Source organism: Coregonus clupeaformis, chromosome 23 (assembly GCF_020615455.1).
Source record: "Coregonus clupeaformis isolate EN_2021a chromosome 23, ASM2061545v1, whole genome shotgun sequence".
NCBI classification, from domain to species: domain Eukaryota; kingdom Metazoa; phylum Chordata; class Actinopteri; order Salmoniformes; family Salmonidae; genus Coregonus; species Coregonus clupeaformis.
In genome coordinates, this window is record NC_059214.1 from 7372608 (window position 1) to 7387190 (window position 14583).

Here is a 14583-nt window from a genome sequence, read left to right on the forward strand (position 1 = left end):
TTCTTCTCAGAACAGATATGATACACTGATCCTGAGATCTCTCTTCAGAAACACACACATCAACCGCCTAACCGGATTAATAATAACCTATATGATATTGTCTATATGCATGTTAATATAATGACATATGTTGGTGTCTGTTGAGTTACTAACACATACTATACTGTAAGTTATATGTTGAAATAGCATTGGCTACTAACAGCACATTCCATAAAACAAAATGCACTATCAAATAACCATTGCTTATATTGTTATAGCATTTACAATTGACTACAGCTCTCTGACATTTGCAGTACAAATTACAGTAAAAATACAGTGCAAACAACTCTCTAAATGGCCAGTGGCAATTCTCTAAAAGTGTTGGTGTTTGTGTTCCATCATTTGTTTCTCAGTCACACTGTCAACTGCCATATCTATTGCATACAAGTCAGTGTTCATTTGTTCAAAGTCAACATTTTCTCTATTCTCTCCTCTATGTAGTAAATGCAGAGGACTACATCATTGTCACTCAGTCAAGGATTAAAGGCTTCACTAACTGGCTGCCATGACTGCAGAAAAGCGTGCAGGACTTTTGTTTCTGGAAGGCCAGATCACCAGACCTGGGTTCAAATACTATTTGAAATATTTTCAAATACTTAAGCTGGGCTTGATTGAGCTGGGCTGGCGCAATGGCACCAAAAACGTTTTTGCAAAACGACAGGCAGGCTAAAGCAAATGGTAAAAGTAGTTGAAATACTGCGAATAGTATTTGAAGTTGAAACCAGGTCTGCAGAGCACACCTTCAAAAACACCTTTTCGGCTTATCTTTACAGTAGTCAAAAGAGGGTTATGTGAACGGATTGACAATACAAGATTCATTGCATTGGATTAATTGCTCTCTGTATTTGATGTGCGCCGCCCATGAGTCTCCCGGTCGCGGCCGGCTGCGACAGAGCCTGGATTCGAACCAGGATCTCTAGCCTTAGACCACTGCGCCACTCAGGAGTACATACCATAGATCATTTAGATACTTGATTTAGAATTGTAGGACCCATGTAGGTATCCCCCAGAAATATTTGATAAGACATTTAATTTGGCCTTTGCTACTATAGCCCATAGAATAACACATTCATAAATGACAAAACAGATATTCAAAAAATAAATCATAAGGAATAAGGTTTTGAAGTGTCGGTCCTATATCTTGGAGATATAAGAAAGCTCAGGCAATATTGTTGTTTTTGGACACATATTTAACCCCTTTTTTTTGGCACAAAACTACTTCCATTCATTTTTTCAACCGGTACTGGGTTACCTTCAGATGAGTCCCATGGGGCTTGTGGGGATCGAAGAGCAAAACGGTGAACACCATCATTTTTCCATAGAGGTGTCAAACTGTTTGGATGCTACAGACGTTTTTGTGAGAAGACCGATTTCCGGGATTTCTCTTGGTCTGACAAACAGCGCTGTACGGTGCATTCGTAAAGTATTCTGACCCCTTGACTTTTTCCACATTTTGTTACGTTACAGACTTATTCTAAAATTGATAAAATCATTTTTTTCCTCAACAATCTACACACAATACAGGGCCCCATGTAGCTCAGTTGGTAGAGCATGGCGCTTGCAATGCCAGGGTTGTGGGTTTGATTCCCACGGGGGGGCCAGTATGAAAAATGCACTCTCTAACTGTAAGTCGCTCTGGATAAGAGCGTCTGCTAAATGACTAAAATGTAAATGTAAAAATACCCCATAATGAGAAAGCAAAAACAGGTGTTTGGAAAATGTATTACAAATAAGAAACAGAAATACCTTATTTGCATAAGTATTCAGACCCTTTGCTATGAGACTCAAAATTGAGCTCAGGTGCATCCTGTTTCCATTGATCATCCTTGAGATGCTTCTACAACTTCATTGGAGTCCACAAGTGGTAAATTCATTTGATTGGACATGATTGGAAAGGCACACACCTTTCTATATAAGGTCCCACAGTTGACAGTGCATGTCAGAGCAAAAACCAAGCCATGAGGTCAAAGGAATTATCCGTAGAGCTCCGAGACAGGATTGTGTCGAGGCACAGATCTGGGGAAGGGTAAAAAATAAAATGTCTGCAGCATTGAAGGTCCCCAAGAACACAGTGGCCTCCAACATTCTTAAATGGAACATCTAGTGGAAAGCCTTCCCAGAAGAGTGGAGGCTGTTATAGCAGCAAAGGGGGACCAACCCTATATTAATGCCCATGATTTTGTAATGAGATGGTCGACGAGCAGGTGTCCACATACTTTTGGCTATGTAGTGTATCTTTCCAATTCTGTGCACTTTATTTAATAGTTTTGACGAATGTAATTAATATTTAACTATGGTTTTCCTTGTGTGTCAAAGGGCCGGAAGTTGGAAGACAAACACGTTCAAAAGTTTGTTCAAACTGTGCTTCCAATAGATTTACATGACAGTTTGAGCTATGTAAGGCACTACCTACTAAAGTCAGAGCTTTGCCCTAAATGTCCTGTTCTTCCCTACAGTATGACTGATGGAATGCAGCAGAGGTACTATCACTTAGATAATTCAACAGCTGATCAGACATGGGCCTGAATGTGTTTGACATCGCCCTGAGATGATGTCAGGGGAAGCTGAAATACAGTACAGTATACCAAATCCTGAAAAACATCAAAGGGGAACGAAACAAAGTGTATTTTAGTGGTTATGAGTAGTAATGCAGAGGTATGTTTGCCTAATACCAAAATGGTATGAAGTAAGGTGGTTTCAATAGGACTCATATGCTCTAAGTAATGTTTGATACAAGGTAAGGTTGTTTTTATATGCCTTATACTACTTTTGGTTGTTTCTTGTGGTTGGTTGAGAAACGCAACCTCAACGATTTCGACCTAAACACTTTACAGATATTGATGGGTTTTCGCTTCACATAGAGTATCATTAAAACTCAGCTATCTCCCCTGTAAGTGACTTTCTTCATCTCCCTGACTTCCTTACTATAGCCCAATCCACTGTGTTGTTCTGCTCTGCATCAGTCTTCTTTATCTAACCTAGTGTCCTTGGTGTTGTACGGGGGGCTTCAAACATGCTCACTACCTGACTTTCCCCCTAAGAATGTGACTTGCAGACAATAATGCTTTATGATCAAACAACTTGTCAGTACGTATGCCTGTCGAAATGAATTAGTGCAAAAAAATAATTAGATAGAGGATCAATCCAATTTTCCCAAGCCCACTGTGTGACGGAAGAAAGACAGGGAGTGCTGATGGTGCAGAGATGGGACTATTGCTTCAGGTCAGGGGATGTTCCATTGCGTGACACCCTCTTCCATCCGCTAATCGCATTTCACAGAAGAAAAAGAAGAGAGGGGGGTGGAGGGTGATGCGTTTAAGGAACGTAAAAAAAAAGAGGTAGAGGGTTTCTTTTTAATCTTTAAAATGCCTCAAAAGTGACAGAATGCGCTCCGGCTGCCATGATGCGCGCCAATGTGAGGCTCAGATGGGGAGATAAATATGCTGTGGTCAGCTCCTAGTGTTTCTAGGAGAGCGGCGGAGGCAAATTTAATAATGCATTATCATTCACTGGCCAAGGTGAAATCTGCCTGTCCATCAGAGGAACACACAGCAGCAGACCTCTGTTTCATGTTACCGTTCGCTGGGGGAATGAACAACTGCCTTAATGAGGCGTGAGAGGGATGCACTGGAGTAAGGCATTGTACTTTGAGACAACTGCTGATGTAAAAAAGGGCTTTATAAATACATTGGATTGAATATGAGTGATTGAATATCAAAGCACTCATCGTATTGGATTAGGCCGAAGCACATTAGCCATCACAGTGGTTAGGGTAATGGTTGGGTTATTTTCAATAAAACAGAACGATGAAAAAAGCATAACCAGGCACTTGGTTCTCGCCCCCCCACTTTACATATCAGAGCATCTGCTATTATGCATATCACAATATAGCCGGACCATATTTTACCTGCGTGCCCTTGGACAGAAGCAGAAAACAATTAGTAGGATTATGTCCAATTCTGGAAATTTGCGATTCAAAATAACAACACATAGCGCTTCTACAACTGTTAGAGTCAGATAAGGTTGACCCTGAATATGAATTACTGTATTTTTCCTCACCTTTTCTAAATAGCCATTCTGTGAGGTTGTTTGTCTCATTTCATGTTTACATGTAAATAGTAATTAGGCGATGCTACATTACCAACATGCCAACCACAACAGACTCAGCCAAGGTAAACACCAGCATTTGAGTCCCAAATGGCACCATATTCCCTATATAGCACACTACTTTTGACCAGGACCCATAGGACTCTGCTCTAAAGTAGTGCACTATAGAGAAAATGGTGCCATTTGGGACGCATCCTAGCTTTCAGCAGCCTTAGTTGTTAGCAACTTCCCTAACAGTTCATCATATTTACACACTAGCCACGCCACAAATGCTATTTGTGTGCTTTTCCTTGGTAAAGCCTATAAAACACAGAAACAGCCTGTTGGAGGCAGGAGTTATTCAGAGCAGTGTCTCTTTTCACCTTGCAGTCTGGTAGCAAGCTGACTTGAGGACATTGCGAGTCAAACCTTCACATTTTCACTCTACGGCAATTACACTGCTATACCCGGCTTTTATAACCTTTCACTGGGAAACTAAATCATTCCTAATAAAGAGAGAGAGAGAGAGAGAGAGAGAGAGAGAGAGAGAGAGAGAGAGAGAGAGAGAGAGAGAGAGAGAGAGAGAGAGAGAGAGAGAGAGAGAGAGAGAGAGTGACAGAAATAATAGGGGGTGGAGGGACACTTCTTGACGACTAATTCTCTCTTCTCTCTCTTTCTCCTCTCTCTTTCTCCTCCCTCTCTTTTGAAAGGCTTTCTCTAAGTATTCCAGTCACCTTGACTCTGCTGCGCGGACGTGTCTTACAGAGTCTGTTGCTTATCCCGCCTAACCCTGGCCTGTCAATTAGGTGTTTAAAAATTAATCTCTTTAACTGGAAATACCATGCCACGGCTTTCTTCCGTCTGCAAATTAAGCGGCATTAATTTGAGCAGTTGTGCCCAATAAGCCCAATATTTATCAAAACAGATTTCCACACGTTTAACACGTTGCGCCCTTAAGTCTTTTTATAACTGTGAAACCAGGACCGGCTAATGGATTTGTATTCGTTTTTCGAGCCCCCTTTTACGCTTGTAGCAATCGCAGAGAGAGTCGGAGCTCTTCTCTCTCTAACCCTCTAACTCTCTAAGCCGGGCCTTTTAAGAGTTTACTAAACATTTGGCTTCCCTATTTCCTCTTAGTTCTTTCGTCTTCCTTTGAGAGAGACTCAGTATATTCAGACTGGATTAGCGCCAGCTAATGTCGCTAGTTGGCAGAACACAACACAACAGAAGAGAACAGCATCAGATACTCCCTGTAGGATTGCAATGCCATGCAATGCCACCAATATGTCCGCCCGACTGTCCTACTAGACACAAACACAATACTGTAGCTCTGATCTAGCACAGCAAACTACTTGGCTAATGCTTGTTTCAAAGATGCCAATTATGTGTGATTTAGGTTCTGTTTAAATGTTAAATGTACAGTAATTGGTGTGCGTGTTTGTGTGTGTATGTGTGCGTATGTGTGTGCGCGTGTGTGTGTGCATGCATGCATTCCTGTTTGTGTATTAGTTTCATGAAAAGGCTTCTCTGCCTGGATCTGAATGAAGATTCAAAGAAGTTGTGTTACAGTAAACTAGGGTTAAAGGGGTAATGAGAGGAGATATATAATGCTTCATTGAAACTATTAGCACACATTAGTCAATTTCAGTGACAAGTAGGTTACAGTTTCTTTCCTACTTTTTAGTACCACGTAGGAAATGTGTGGAAAATCTGTTTGTTTCTAAAAAATTATACTTATTCCCCCATTTTATCCAATGGAATCAGGATGCACTTTACATGTCTCTGTGTGATCAGATACACCAGGATGATCCATTTATCCGAGGTGGGACATTATCAGTCCATCTCAAAGTGTGTCAACACGGATACATAACATTTACACAGGAAGTGAGAATATATCCCATTACAGTCAAACCTCTCCCCTTTTAAAATATGGTTTACATAATCATTTTACAGATTGGTTGCTTTCCACATCTCCTTGTGTCATACGAGACCTGTCAGTCATTCTAGCCACTACAGTTGTATGACGTCATGACTAGACTATAGTTCCAGACCCGGGTGGTATTTGTTAATAGTATTTGTTCTCTTTCAAACGCGTCATAGGTTAGATTGGTGCTTGGAGTGGCAGATGGGCAGGGTTAGCACTTTTGGGAGTATTCCATTGGTTCCATTGCACTATATTTTCAGTTCCAACAAAACATAACTACTGTAAGTGAATAGAAACATCTAGCGCATTTTCACACATAACATTTCTACATGAAATAAAAATCAACAAATACATTCAGTACCAGTCAAAAGTTTGGACACAGCTACTCATTCAAGGGTTTTTCTTTATTTTTACTATTTTCTACATTGTAGAATAATAGTGAAGACATCAAAACTATGACATAACACATATGGAATCATGTAGTAACCAAAAAAGTTTTATATTTATATTTTATATTTGAGATTCTTCAAAGTAGCCACCCTTTGCCTTGATAACAGCTTTGCACACTATTGGCATTCTCTCAACCAGCTTCATGAGGAATGCTTTTCCAAAGTCTGAGCACTTGTTGGCTGCTTTTCCTTCACTCTGCGTTTCAACTCATCCCAAACCATCTCAATTGGGTTGAGGTCGTGTGATTGTGGAGGCCAGGTCATTTGATGCAGCACTCCATCACTCTCCTTCGTGGTCAAATAGCCCTTACACAGCCTGGAGGTGTGTTGGGTCATTGTCCTGTTGAAAAACAAATGATAGTCCCACTAAGCGCAAACCAGATGGGAAGGAGTATCGCTACAGAATGCTTTTGGTAGCCATGCTGGTTAACTGTGCCTTGAATTCTAAATAAATCACTGACAGGGTCACCAGCAAAGCACCCCCACACCATCACACCTCCTCCTCCATGCTTCACGGTGGGAACCACACATGTGGAGATCATCCCTTCACCTACTCTGGGTCTCACAAAGACACGGCGGTTGGAACCAAAAATCTCAAATTTGGACTCATCAGACCACAGGACAGATTTCCACCGGTGAAATGTCCATTGCTTGTGTTTCTTGGCCCAAGCAAGTCTCTTCTTCTTATTGGTGTCCTTTAGTAGTGGTTTCTTTGCAGCAATTTGACCATGAAGGCCTGATTCACGCAGTCTCCGCTGAACAGTTGATTTATTTGGGCTGCAATTTCTGAGCATGGTAACTTTAATGAATGTATCCTCTGTAGCAGAGGTAACTCTAGGTCTTCCTTTCCTGTGGCGGTCCTCATGAGAGCCAGTTTCATCATAGCGCTTGATGTTTTTTGCAACTGCACGAAGAAACTTTAGAAGTTATTGAAATGTTCCGGATTGACTACCTTCATGTCTTCAAGTAACTATCGTTTCTCTTTGCTTATTTGAGCTGTTCTTGACATAATATGGACTTTATCTTTTACTAAATAGGGCTTTCTTCTGTATACCTACCCTATCTTGTCACAACACAACTGATTGGCTGAAACACATTTAGAAGGAAATACATTCCACAAATTAACTTTTAACAAGGCACACCTGTTAATTTAAATGCATTCCAGGTGACTAGCAATAGAAGCTGGTTGAGAGAGCCAAGAGTGTGCAAAGCTGTCATCAAGGCAAAGGGTGGCTACTTTGAAGAATCTCAAATATAACATATATTTTTGATTTGTTTAACACTTTTTTGGTTACTACATGATTCCATATGTGTTATTTCATAGTTTTGATGGTTTCACTATTATTCTACAATGTAGAAAATAGTAAAAATAAATAAAAACCCTGGAATAAGTAGGTGTGTCCATACTTTTGACTGGTACTGTAAGTCAATGTATCACGGAGTTGCCACAATGACAGTCAGCTACACTGGTAAAATTAAACGTCTGGTGCCATAGATTTCGTTGTTCTCCAGCTACCTCTCCCGAGATGTTTGGCTAATCAAAATATGTGTTTTTGCTTTTTATCTGCCACATGGTTTCTACAGCAACACCGGACACTTCTATACTTGCGCATATGGGTTGTGTTTAAAAAGGCTTCTCCCCCAGTAAATAAAATATTGTTAAATGTTTGATGTCTAAAATGAGTTTACAACCAAAGGCTTCCGTATCTTTTATATCCTCCCTTGTTTGTCAACTACCTGCTGTTTCACGAGACGCGGGCTTGTCGAAAGTGATCACCACAGACTTCCCTTTGTGAAGCGATTCAATTAGCTTGATATGAGATAAATAGCTGGCCTTTCTACTTTTGCCGTTTCAATTTTTATATGAAGCATCATCAAATCATCAAATCCTATTTGCAACCGAGCGTTACTTGCAAACAATAATTGAGTTAAAAAAGTTGAAAAGATGTCCAAAAACTATACCATCTGGTTGTGAGCTAGAACGAGGATGGACTGGATTTGAAGTAATAAAGCGTTTTCAATGACAACAAGCGGTCTTTGTCCTTTGTCAACAAAGAGGATGTGGAAAAGAGCTGAGAGATAGTTTCTGTCAGTGCAGTATCTGTCTTCGATTGCAGATACTTTCTGATGAGAGATCTTTATAGCGACAAATGATTGGTTGCGTTACAGTGTCAGTAACTGTGTACGTTGTCTTCGATAGCCGACACTAGCATATATTATTAACCCTCATATATGGAGACAGCAGCAGGACACTGCATCCTACAGTCCCCTCCTCTGTTCTGTCTCTGTGAGTGTAATGCATGAGATTAATTTAATGCTCTACCAAGACCATAAAGATCAAACAAGTGGAGAGATATCATTAAACCATTGGAATGTTATCTCATTTGTCTAAACAAACTGATCCGATGAACAAGCCTAATTAAAAAGCTTGCCATAAACAAAGCTGCAAATCGCAGACTCCCCCTCTCCCTCCCTTCCTCCTCTTCCCTCGCTCTTTAACAATGGAACACATTTATATTATTAATCTAAGGCATCATGTATAATATCATTACTGTTCAATATATCTATCATTCATTTTATTCCATTCACTTAAAGCTTTTATTGGGATTACTTTGGTTATTAGTTGGGTTCTAATGTATTGGTTACCAGCGCTGGATCTGCCGACCGACTACAATCTCTCTTATCTCACCGCATAAACCTGTGTGTGTTATTCAAATTGCCTCATTTATTATGATAGCTTCCTCATGTAAATTGTGCTGACTGCTCGCCCTTGCACACTCCTCATTAGACTAATGAAAACCTTCAAACGAAAAAACTAAACAACCTGCCAAATAAAGGTCCAGGGTTATTATGAAAATTACAACTGTGGGAGCCGCGAGAAGCTCTCTTCATTAATTCATGCTCAGCAAATTGGTAACTAATTTAGTTGCACTCCTCTGCATTAATGGGTTATTTTATAAAAATGTTTTTCTGTAGAACCGAGACCTCTGGTGCAACTGTGTTGGAGAGCCCGGAATCCTAATCAACACCGGTGACATTTTTGGAATTTACAATCTCAATAATAATGTGGCCGTGTTTGTTTGTGGGTGTGTCACAAAAATGGATTGTCTGGTTTTCAATCCCCCCCTTCTCTCTCTCTCTACCACAAATCATAGGACATCACAGGTCTGAATTGTTAACAAATCTGTAATGTGTATATGGTAGAACAGCATGGTGCTAATAGGCTGGGGTTGAGGTGTTATGTCTCTGTTTATGTAAAGACTGGTTGAGAGTGTTGAGCAGAGTAGTACGGAGAGTGTAGATGGGGGTAGCGGAAGATCATATTTGTTTATATTCACGGTTATTACACTATGTCCCCCGATGGTCGCAGCTCTGCACACTGTAACACACACATGTAGACACACACATGCACTCACTCACCCCGCCCACACACACACACGCACACATACACACTCAAACATATAGACACACACACACACAGCCGTGGAGTTTGACCTATGAATTAAGAGCATGATCACACTAATTATTACTATTCACTACTTCCCATTGTGAGCGGAAGGACTACAGCTGATCTCCACTTTGGGCTAATTGTTAGCCGCTAACCAAAAGGGAACACACAGCCAAATGATTTCCACTGTGGTTTTGTTTTCTTTACCAACCACCCAGCTCCACCCCACCCGACTCCACACAAACCCAACCCCAGCACAGCTCTAAATCATCATAGAATACTAAATAAAATATTAGCATAATTGTATATTTAAGTCACAGGATTATATACTTTTATCTGCTCCCTGTTTGATTATTATTATTATTATTTATTTTTTTTATTCCAAAATATTGCTCAATAGAGGGGAATGGTAGTGGAATTAATCTACAGTATAGAGACATATATAAGCATTTGGTAGACTACTTATCATAAATAAAGGTACATTTTCACCTAGTATTTACTAAGATGACTTACCGCTCTCTTTCTGGTATTTGTTACAATTAAACCACAAGTGAACAACAAGGAATCTTTTTTTGTTATCAGTTAAAATCATTTACAATTCTATTGACATATGTTAACATACACGTTCTTCTATATTCAACACATGGTTGCGTTGCGGTTGTCATAACCAAACTAAACCACGTATGGAACATACATACACATATGGAATGTAAATACGATACGTTGTAAGGTACAGTGCCTTCAGAAAGTATTCACACCCCTTGACTTTTTCCACATGTTGTTGTGTTACAGCCTGAATTTAAAATTGATTACATTGAGATTTCTTTGTCACTGGCCTACACACAATACAACATAATGTCAAAGTGGAATGATGTTTTTCATTTTTTTTTTCAATTAATAAAAAAAATGGAAAGCTGAAATATTTTGAGTCAATAAGTATTCAACCCCTTTGTTATGGCAAGCCTAAACATGTTCAGGAGTAAAAATGTGCTTAACAAGTCACATTATACGTTGCATGGACTCACTCTGTGTGCAATAATATTGTTTAACATGATTTTTGAATGACTACCTCATCTCTGTACTCCACACATACAATTATCTGTAAGGTCCCTCAGTTGAGTAGTGAATTTCAAACACAGATTCAACCACAAAGAGCAGGGAGGTTTTCCAATGCCTCGCAAAGAAGGGCATATATTGGTAGATTTGTAATAAAAAAGCAGACATTGAATATCCCTTTGAGCATGGTGAAATTATTAATTACACTTTGGATGGTGTATCAATACACCCAGCCACTACAAAGATACAGGCGTCCTTCCTTACTCAGTTGCCGGAGAGGAAGGAAACAGCTCAGGGATTTCACCATGAGGCCAATTGTCACGACTTCCGCCGAGGCTGCCTCCCCTCCTTGTTCGGGCAGGTTTCGGCGTTCGTCGTCACCGGCTTACTAGCTGCTGCCGATCCATTTATCATCACTCCATTTGTCTTGTCTAATTCATCACACACACCTGGTCCTTATCCCCAATTAGGCATTGTATAAGTGTTCCCTCTGCTTCCTTGTCTGTGTGGGTGATTGTTTGTAGTGAGCTGTGTGTAGCTCGGTTGAGCTACCCTTACCTTGTTGCCAGGGTAGATATTTCCCCTGTGCCTGAGTTTTGTTGTCGCATGCTTGCGCAACTGTTTATCGACGGAATAAACTCTTTGGATGCGTATTACTCTCCTGTGCCTGACTCCTTCTATCACACGCATCACACCAATGGTGACTTTAAAACAGTTACAGAGTTTAATGGCTGTGATAGGAGAAAACTGAGAATGGATCAACAACATTGTAGTTACTACACAATACTAACCTGATTGACAGAGGTAATCCTACAAAGAATGTGGCCAAGCAATTCACTTTCTGTCCTGAATACAAAGTGTTATGTTTGGGGCAAATCCATTTCAACACATTACTGAGTATCACTCTCCATATTTTCAAGCATAGTTGTGGCTGTATCATGTTATGGGTATGCATGTAATCATTAAGGACTGGGGAGTTATTCAGGATACAAAATAATCAGAATGGAGCTAAACACAGGCAAAATCCTCGAGGACAACCTGGTTCAAACTGCTCTCAGACACTGGGAGATTAATTTGCCTTTCAGCAGGACAACAACCTAAAACACAAGGCCAAATCTACACTGGAGTTGCTTACTAAGAATACAATGAATATTCCTGAGTGACAAACCTGCAGGAAAATCTATGGCAAGACTTGAAAATGGTTGGCTAGCAATGATCAACAACCAATTTGACAAAGCTTGAATAATTTTGAAAAGAATAATGGGCAAATATTGTACAATCCAGGTGTGCAAAGCTCTTAGAGACTTACCCAGAAATACACACAGCTGTAATCGCTGCCAAAGGTGATTCTAACATGTATTATCTCAGGGGTGTGCATATTTATGTAAATGAGATATTTCTGTATTTCATTTTAAATACAATACATTTGCTAAAATGTCTAAAAACATGTTTTCACTTTGTCATTATGGGGTATTGCGTGTAGACGGGTGATATATATGTAACAATTTTGAATTCAGGCTGTATCACAACAACATGTGGAATAAGTCAAGGGGTATGAATACTTTCTGAAGGCACTGTATATGTATGAAAATAGGACACATACCTTTGTCAATGTGCATTCAGTGCCTTCGGAAAGTATTCAGACCCCTTGACTTCTTCCACATTTTGTTACGTTACAGTCTTATTCTAAAATGGATTTAAAAAAATTTAAAATCCTCAGCAATCTACACACAATACCCCATAATGACAAAGCAAAAACAATTTTTTAGAAGTTTTTGCAAATGTATTAAACTGAAAAAACAGAAATACCTTATTTACATAAGTATTCAGACCCTTTGCTATGAGACTCGAAATTGAACTCAGGTGCATCCTGCTTCTACAACTTCATTGGAATCGACTTGTGGTAAATTCAAATGATTGGACATAATTTGGAAAGGCACACACCTGTCTATATAAGGTCCCACAGTTGACAGTGCATGTCAGAGCAAAAAACCAAGCCATGAGGTCGAAGGAATTGTCCGTAGAGCTCCGAGACAGGATTGTGTCGAGGCACAGATATGGGGAGGTGACTTAGAACCTGATGGTCACTCTGACAGAGCTCTAGAGTTCCACTGTGGAGATGGGAGAACCTTCCAGAAGGACAACCATCTCTGCAGCACTCCACCAATCAGGCCTTTATGGTAGAGTGGAAGCCACTCCTCAGTAAAAGGCGCATGACAGCCCAATTGGAGTTTGCCAAAAGGAACCTAAAGACTCTCAGACCATGAGAAACAAGATTCTCTGGTCTGATGAAACCAAAATTGAACTCTTTGGCCTGAATGCCAAGTGTCACGTTTGGAGGAAACCTGGCACCATCCCTACAGTGAAGCATGGTGGTGGCAGCATCATGCTGTGGAGATGTTTTTCAGTGGCAGGGACTGGGAGACTAGTCAGGATTGAGGGAAAGTTGAACAGAGCAAAGTACAGAGAGATCCTTGATGAAAACCTGCTCCAGAGCGCTCAGGACCTCAGACTTGTGCGAAGCTTCACCTTCCAACAGGACAACGCCCCCATGCACACAGCCAAGAGAATGCAGGAGTGGCATCGGGACTCTGAATGTCCTTGAGTGGCCCAGCCAGAGCCCGGACTTGAACCCGATCAAACATCTCTGGAGAGACCTGAAAATAGCTGTGCAGCAACGCTCCCCATCCCACCTGACAGAGCTTGAGAGGATCTGCAGAGAAGAATGGAAGAAACTCCCCAAATACAGGTGTGCCAAGCTTGTAGCGTCATACCCAAGAAGACTCGATGCTGTAATCGCTGCCAAAGGTGCTTCAACAAAGAACTGAGTTAAGGGTCTGAATACTTATGTAAATGTGATATTTCCTTTTAAAAATGTTTAATACATTAGCAAAAATGTATAGAAACCTATTTTTGCTTTGTCAATATGGGGTATTGTGTGTAGATTGATGAGGGACAAAAACATTTAATCAATTTTAGAATAAAGCTATAACGTAACTAAGTGTGAGAAAAGTAAAGGGGTCTGGATACTTTCCGACGGCACTGTAGGTCAATGTGCATATAGGTTTTTCAATAGGACACGTCTTACCTTTGTGAATGTGCATCCTCTTTGCTTCGTGGCTCATGTCGTGGGCCAGGTCACCTTCTTTAGGCCCAGGCAGAATGCTAGGGGAGAGGCCCAGCAGAGCTTGGTTCATTTGGTTCATAGAAAGACCATTCTGATGTATGGCTGGAGAGGAGAGAGAGAGTAGTACAGGTGAGCTAGAAGATGTCTTTGTCTGTTCGAGTTGACCTGTCTATGCCCTGTTTTTGGAAATGAACAGCTAGCTAGCAAATTTTGAACACGTGGATGACTCAGAATAAGTGTTTTTCAATCCTGGTCGTAAGGACCCTATAGTGTGCAAGGTTTGTTCCAGCCCAGCACTAATATACCTGACTCAACTGATCAAGTGTATTAATCATCAAATGAATCATCTAGCACTTGATTAGCTGAATCAGGTGTGTTACTGCTGTTGGGCTGAAACAAAAACTTACACACCCAGTGAGTACCTAGGACTAGGATTGAAGAGCACTACAAAATC

At 40.5% G+C, this 14583-nt stretch overlaps 1 protein-coding gene across 4 annotated transcripts in view; it reads right to left on the reverse strand.

The window, feature by feature from the left end:
• Positions 1-14583, reverse strand: part of LOC121536607 (dachshund homolog 1) — a 260659-nt gene that overhangs the window by 38763 nt on the left and 207313 nt on the right. For all 4 annotated transcript variants that reach the window (XM_041844008.1, XM_041844007.2, XM_041844010.2 and 1 more), the window contains one exon: positions 14091-14231. In XM_041844008.1, coding sequence (XP_041699942.1) covers positions 14091-14231 — 141 coding nt within the window. The remainder of the gene's footprint in view (positions 1-14090; positions 14232-14583) is intronic.